Raw genomic sequence first — 7384 nt, 5'->3', positions numbered from 1 at the left:
AGATCTAGATGCATTTAACTTCTAGTGACATTAACAGCTTCTGTTAAGCGCGTCACTCACAATAAGTTGCAGCAACAAGTCGCGGTGATAGATCACTCCTTGTGTACAGGCCAGGGCAAGCAACACGTTACGGTGACACATCGCAGTGACAAATCGCTTCGTGTGGACTGGACAAATTTTGCATTGTGAAAGAATTTGTCTCCGCAACATGTCAACTTCAACTTCAACTTCAACTTTATTTCGCACAAATTCTGTGATTTGATTTGTTGCGACTTGTTGTTGCGACAAAATTATGTTGCGGAGACAAAGATTTTCACAGAAAATTATCCAGTACACGAAGAGATTTGTCGCCGCGATGTGTCTCCGCGACATACTACTGCAACTTGTCGCCTAGTATGTACCGACCTTAACGACTCTTTCATAAAAACGGTCTGTAAAATAAGTCGGTCGACTCTGAACAATTTATCTTAGTTTGTAATCAGGAATGTCGCATTAATTTGCTTGCAGGTGCTTCAGGTGTTTATCATGATACTGTACACCAGTTAGCCTGGCCTCCAGGAAGCTATACAAGAGAGGTCTTACAGGAAATCGAGGATATGGAGACAAGAAGAGAAAATAAAGAAAAAAACTGGACCCCGTGATGAAGCCCAAAGAACGCCAGCGTGGGAGGCTAAAAATTTGCCAGTATATAGTTGATAAACGAGAGGGACAGTCCCAAACGTTTTCTTATTTCACTGAATCAATTCTGTAGATAATGGTCCAACAAATAAAGTCATTGGCTCAAAATTGAAGCAACTCTGACACTTTTCTCTCATAATGGCTCTTCTGTACACAGACGTTGTTTTATTTTTCTTTTCGTTCTTTTCGAAAACATCGACGAGCGCGGAGCACGAGCAAGAAAAATATTTTCTTCTTCCCCCACCCCTACCCCTTTGCGCTGCCGTTCAATAAATCCCCCGCGGTTTTAGTCTCTTATCACGCGCTCTCGACGGAAGAGAAAATAGAGGGTCTGTGAACAGGCTAATAATGGCTATTTTCACACTAGAGACGGATTATTGAATGTCAAAATAGACAGCCCTTGCAGATCATTCAAACAAACAAACAAACAAACAAACAAACAAGCAAACAAAACGTCATTAGGTTGGTAACCCCACCAAACATAAAAGGGTTACCTCACCTACCTGGGGTCCCCGACTTCCATGGAAACAGGCGCTTAGTGTAGATAAACAAGGGAAAAACTGCCTCGTCCAAACGACGCCCACGAGTGTATGTGGTCGCTATTAAGAGTCGACACCCGTATAATACAGGTACATGTGACAAGCGATCGGAGTTTGGCATAATCGAGATGAAGAAAGACAGAGGGAAGGCAATTAACCTCAACTTTTGTTTTGTATTGGCGTTTTCTTTGTCATCCTGATCGTTTTTCTGTCAGGGACGGTAATGAGTGTCCAAAATAAAAGTGTTTATAAACAAGTGCATCAAACGCTTAAGTACATTGGTTTTCAGTTCCTCTCAGTTTACTGACTAGTTATATAAAAGGAAACAATCTCGAATGGCCGCCCCGAACCGCATGATCAATTCTAAATCGAACGAGAGCTCATGTCCGTTAATTGCAAAAAACAACAACAACAACAACAACAAAAAAAACTTTGTTTTAGGAAATTTAAATAAAAAATCGAGAATTACAAAAAGCTAGATAGGAATGAAACAGTCGCTAATTACATTTAGGGATCTGGTCTCTCAACTAAAATTGAAGTACACTGTATTGTATTAAGGCTATAAACAGGTGATATGTTGCCAATGATTGAGTATGTCCATACAATTGTTATAGCATTAAATCAAAGAGAAGGTAGGTTGTGATGCAGTGATCAAACAAATTGTGTGGCGCTTAAGAAAGTGAGAGAATGTTCAATAAAAAGCAATGATGAACAAAAATACTGTGTTCTCCTTATGTAGTGATCCAGCCATTAAAGAAGAATAGAACAGAAATGTTAGTAGCCATTGTGAGCCATCTTCAAATTCAGACTCAAAGAAATGGAACAGAGAAAGTGGCTTCAAAAGACTAATACATCAGCCTTTTAATTTCGATGAGACTTTAAACTTGACAGATTCCTTTTCTTCCATGTTTTGGTTTGCAAATGTTCAAAGTGTTCTAAGCAGACTGTGCTCCCAAAAGGCGCCCCCCAGGAAGCTATATATAGTAGAGAAGTCTAAGAAAATAAGAAAACTAAGACAAGGCAGCGAGGAAGAAAACCAGTCTTGAGAAGAGCTGATTAAAAGAGCGGAACAGTCACAAACGCTTTTACACTTTAATCTGTACGTTTATACTGCAGTGTATGCATAGTTCTGCCAGAGGTAATAGCGGAGCTCCACGCACGCGCTTCCCGCGCGCGAGCGGAGCCCCACAGCTAAGATGGTTATCTATCCATCCCAGAAATTTTGGTAGTCACGTGACCGTACGTCCGTCTGACCGTCCGCACCACAGGGAAACCAGTAAAATCTCACACTTTTTAGCTAGTTTGAGAGCCTGCAACCTGATATTGCACATCCATGTTGTGGTTAATTGACAGCTGTCAAAACAGGGAATCCGCTGACTGATTCTCACAAGACCATATCGCGGGCTGAGGTGTCGACCCACTGAGGTTATGTGTTTTTTTGAAATTATCCACTGACAAGTTACTAGTTTTCAACTGATCGCAGACTCAACTCCTAGTGGATTTCATTGTGATGGTTACAAGTTAATTGTTTGAAGTAAAATATAAAATTTACGGGAAATTAACAGGGAGCTTCACTTTTAGCCTTAGGTAAATCTAAATATTGCTGTAGATAACTGAACACACCACAATAAATAAAGTCAGTGGCTCAAAGCAACTTTTATTTCTTACCTGTCAAACTCATTATGATATCATACACCTTTTAGTACGGTAAGTACAAAACTCAGGTCACAGGTCACAAGTGCTGGTTAGAGTACAGGTCACTGTTGATACGGTGAATAAACAACACTAAAAATGTCTCCTAGCCCTAATCACAATCCAGAATAGATTTTTAGCTTCAGGGGAAACTGCCTATCTCAGTTTTTTTTTTATCAATAGAGAAATGGCCTGTGTTTGTCACCTTTGACCTGTGTTTTGTACCTGCCAATTTTTGTAATAGAGTACTAAAGTGTGACGTCATAAAAATGAAATTTCTGAAATTATGGGATTTGTTAGGATATTCTGAAAGAACAATGCCCAAGAGGCCTATTTGCCTAAAATGAGCATCTCTGGGCAAATTGTCCCTGAGATCGTAGCGCAGTTATGCTTAGAAAACTCCATACAAACCCTTCTAATTTTTTTTTGGGTCGACCCAAAAAAAGATTAGAAGGGTTTGTATGGAGTTTTCTGAGTTTAACTGGCTAACATCTCACAGACAATTTGCCCCAAAATGCTCATTTTTGGTAAGTAGGCCTCTTGGACATTGTTCTTTCAGAATATCCTGACAAATCCCATAATTTCAGAAATTTCGTTTTTATGACGTCATCACTTTAGTACTCTATACTGGGTCAGTTTTACTCTCTAAAGACTTGAGGTTTGAGATGAGAGTCTATTGAGTCAGTGTTGGCTTGCTCCTGACAAACAAAAAGATGCAGCCTGCAAATACCACCACCTCTCCCTGTCACCTTGTTGTGCCAGGGAGTTGTGTGAAGAGGCCGCATCTGTATGCTAAAGAAGATGTTACAAAAATTTTGCCTAAGCATAGACATATACACATCTAAAGAAGCATAAAAAATTAATTTGCCACAAGTGAAGCAGACTGTGACAAGCTGGCACCAAGCACAAATCCAGTATGGTTTAAAAGAAGAAAATTGTATTGAGTGCCAACTTTTTTTTACTGCTTGTGGTCATATCTTTATAGGGAAAAAAATGTCTCAACTGGGAATAAGCACAAGCATCCCAAATGACATACTGGTAAGCATAATCACAAGTCAAAAAAACAAAACAAAAACAATAAAGAATAACAAAAGGCATTAGCATTCTTATTTCTATGTACACACTTATGTACTGAATGTCCTCATTAGACACACAAGTATCATACTCTTACATTATTATGCAAATATCTCTAGCACCAACAGTCTTTAAAAAATGTGGTTGACAAAGTGACTGCAAGAACAGATTGGTTTTCCATTGCACTGGTTAGTTGCAGAAATGAGTTTTGTCCACTTTCTTTCATGTGTTCCAATATTAGGCAGTTAAATTTCCATCGAGAGAAAAGTGCCCAATCCAAAGTTAAATCAACTAGGAGCACTTTTCATTAGTTAGAACTAATGGCTGACCAGACTAGTCTTAAAGAAAATTTCAAGATTAGTTGGTTCTATCCAGCCAGATTAATATTTTCTTTGACTGGTCTAACCTGCCAGTTCTGACTTTTGATTGGCATCCTTAGTTATTACACTTCTATCATATTCTAGGTCTATTGATTGTGGGACTGGTCACTGAGCCAAACAAAGCAAAAACCACACAATATGTAACACATACTCAACAGTCCTTTCATGTAAACACATTCTACAGTCTATTATTGTCTCAGGGTCAAATCCCTCAGCCACTTGGCATTGAGCAGAGAGGTGACATCTGGTAGTAACGACCTTAATAATCACTATTAAATTAAAATATACTAAAATGAATATTTTAAAAACTGGACTTCTACACAAACTAATTTGTAATTTGAGTGACTATTAAAAATTAGTTACATGACTTTTGGGAAAAGCAGACGTACATTATATACACAAAAATCAGAGTTCTCCAGAACATTTAAAGAAGAAGTAGAAAAAATATTTAGGCAGGCTTCATCAAGAGTGGGGGTCAAAAGAAGGGGGCGTTGCTCTCCTTCCATTAGAGGGGGCTAGGGGTTCCCCAGGGAAAAAAATTGGAATCCCTGTTAAGTGAATTTCAGTGCTTTTTGAGTGACCAGAGAGGTAATTTTAGCCACGAGAATAGCACCTTTATTTACCCACGTTAGTTTCATTTTATATTGTACGTTTGTTTTCATCCAATTTGGGTGTTGTGAAAAAACTACAAAAGATTTATTTCCCTATTTGAAAAATAACTATTTTTGGAGAGCTGCCAGTGCTTCCATGACAACTAAAACTAACTTTTGCCGGTCGCTGGAACCTCTGGTGAGCCCTGACAAAATATATCTAAAAATGTTGAAATTTAATTTTGCCAAGCTCATAACTAGTACTGTCCATTACCTGCAAATTCTAAGCATTGACTAGCATGTTACTGAAAAATCTAAGGTAAGGTGTCTGCCTCATAGAGTGTCAAAGGCAAGTGAACGCTGAGTTTTAATTAAACCCAAACCAAAAAGGAATAATTATTTTGGTGACCTCTGTATCTCCCTCCCTTACCAATAAAATCTATTTCTGGTCTGAGTTAAACATCAACTTAGCCAACATTACTTCAGTGACACACAGGTTTTTAGCAACAGCAACATAGGACAGGAAGCAAAAGACAAGGAAAAACTACAGTACAGAACCATCATTACAACAAGAGTTAAGCTACTTGTCCTTCAGAGGTAAAGTTACATATTATAATATATTTTTAAAGCTCAGTTTTTGACTTTGCTTTAAGTGCCCAAATAACAGTTTAAGACAACAGCATTTTTTTCTGAGTCAAAATGAAGTTTCTTCAAAATTGGTGGCCACTTCTGCTTGTTTTTTCTGATCCTTAAAATGCCTAATATTTTGGGCCTTTTACCATTGCGACTGGTTATCATTTTCCCATTATTTTAGGAGCAACAGGACTATTTTGAAGCTGTTTATATTGGTAGCTGTTTGTCTTGGGCATTGATATAAAGAATAAGAAAGTACTTAAAAGAATGCAAGTCTCAATCCACTTTATATCAATGGCTTGGAAGTCAATAAAAAACAAAATAATACCTTGAATTTAATACCTATGTCAGATCTTAATTTCTTCTATGTATTGGTGGCTCAGTTGGGTTAGTTTGGCTTGTTGCCGAAAATCTTGGCTGTATATGTTGTGGTTCAATTTTGTCCTTGGTTTAAATTTCACTTTTTTGTTGGGGTAAGGAAATGTGGTTATTATCAGTTCAAAACAGGTGAAAGTGAATTTTAACCAAGGCTAAAATTGTGGCATTTGAGTCAAATGACTCATAAAGCTGCAGCTTAACTAATGCAGTTTAGCATGAAGAAACTAAGAACACTTCTATTCCCACCCATAAAAGATGTCGGTCCATCCTGGGGTTACTCCTAGTGTTAAATCTGTTATCCCTAACAAGAAATTTTCTGGTATGCACAATGACATCTGGAAGTTGTGTGACGTACACACAAATTGTGAGAAAAGCAGCCTGAACCTGGACCTCTTGCCAATGAGCACCAACCAAGGAGGCACCAGATCTCCCACAAAGGATCAACATATATCTGGTCAGGGGTTTGTTCTTGTTTGGCAGCAAATTTAAACAAGCCAAAAGAGTCACTTTGTTGGTATATGGTTATGACTTGCCATGTATTCCAAAGTCTAGCTTTCTAGAGTAGAATTCCAAATAAAAAATCCATTTTTTACAATAACAAGAACCACAAACTCAACCTTTCCTTTTCATTGCTTTTATGAATTTGTCCACTTCTTTCTTAGCCTTTTTCTCCCACTGCTCCTTATCTTCTAGCTGTTCCCAATACCTCTTAAGCTTTTTCTTCAGTTTTTTCTCTGAAATGTCCGGACGTGATTTTTTAATCTCGGCTGCCTTGTCTAAAGACCAGAGATCAAAAGCATTTTTTGGCGGTGTCTCGTTAGGATAATGGTCGACATAATACTGAACGATATCATGCTCGTACTTCTGACGACTTTCCCGGTACATTTCCTTGTATTTTTCTTTTTTCTCATCAGAGAGTTTGCTCCATTTTTTCGCCAGTTTTCCCATCACCTCCTTGTTGCCGTACTTTTGAGCCAAGCGTGGTCGCTTTTGTTCGCAGAACAGGAGATAAGCGGTTAATGGCATCTTCGGAAGTGACGGATCTCTGTCGTCTCTTTTCCTTTTTCTGGTCTTTTTTTGATCGGCCACTTTCTTCTTCGCGTCCTCTAAGACCTCATTAGCGGTTCTCATCTTTCGAATTTTGGACGTTAAAGTGTTCCAGCGTTTGTGAACCTCGGTTTCATCGCGTCCATCCAACCTCACTTCACTCCACACGATGTCCTTGATATATAAGTTTTTCTCTTCCGAAACGTTCCCCAAGTGCTCCTCTACTTTTTCCAAGAGTTTAATATCTTCATCATGCGCCCAAACGTTAGATTTCTTCTGAATTATTCCATTCACGCTTTCCCTAGTGTCGTCCGCCATTTTGGACGCGGCCGCTTATGTTCGTCCCCAGTCTTTGCCGCTCAGTAGTTCCAGT

The 7384-nt window shown here is 38.7% G+C and overlaps 1 protein-coding gene across 1 annotated transcript; it reads right to left on the bottom strand.

The window, feature by feature from the left end:
* Window positions 1-3738: 3738 nt before the first annotated feature.
* Window positions 3739-7334, bottom strand: LOC140946801 (nucleolar transcription factor 1-like). The gene has a single exon (XM_073395911.1). The coding sequence runs from the start codon at window positions 7327-7329 to the stop codon at window positions 6577-6579; it is 753 nt and encodes a 250-aa protein (XP_073252012.1). The 5' UTR covers window positions 7330-7334; the 3' UTR covers window positions 3739-6576.
* Window positions 7335-7384: the final 50 nt, after the last annotated feature.

This window comes from Porites lutea, chromosome 8 (genome assembly GCF_958299795.1).
Source record: "Porites lutea chromosome 8, jaPorLute2.1, whole genome shotgun sequence".
Taxonomy (NCBI): Eukaryota; Metazoa; Cnidaria; class Anthozoa; order Scleractinia; family Poritidae; genus Porites; species Porites lutea.
This window is presented reverse-complemented; position numbering and strand designations above follow the sequence as displayed.

Coding starts and splice junctions, on each gene's coding strand:
- LOC140946801 (XM_073395911.1), bottom strand. CDS start 7,329: ATGGCGGACGACACTAGGGAAAGCGTGAATGGAATAATTCAGAAGAAA.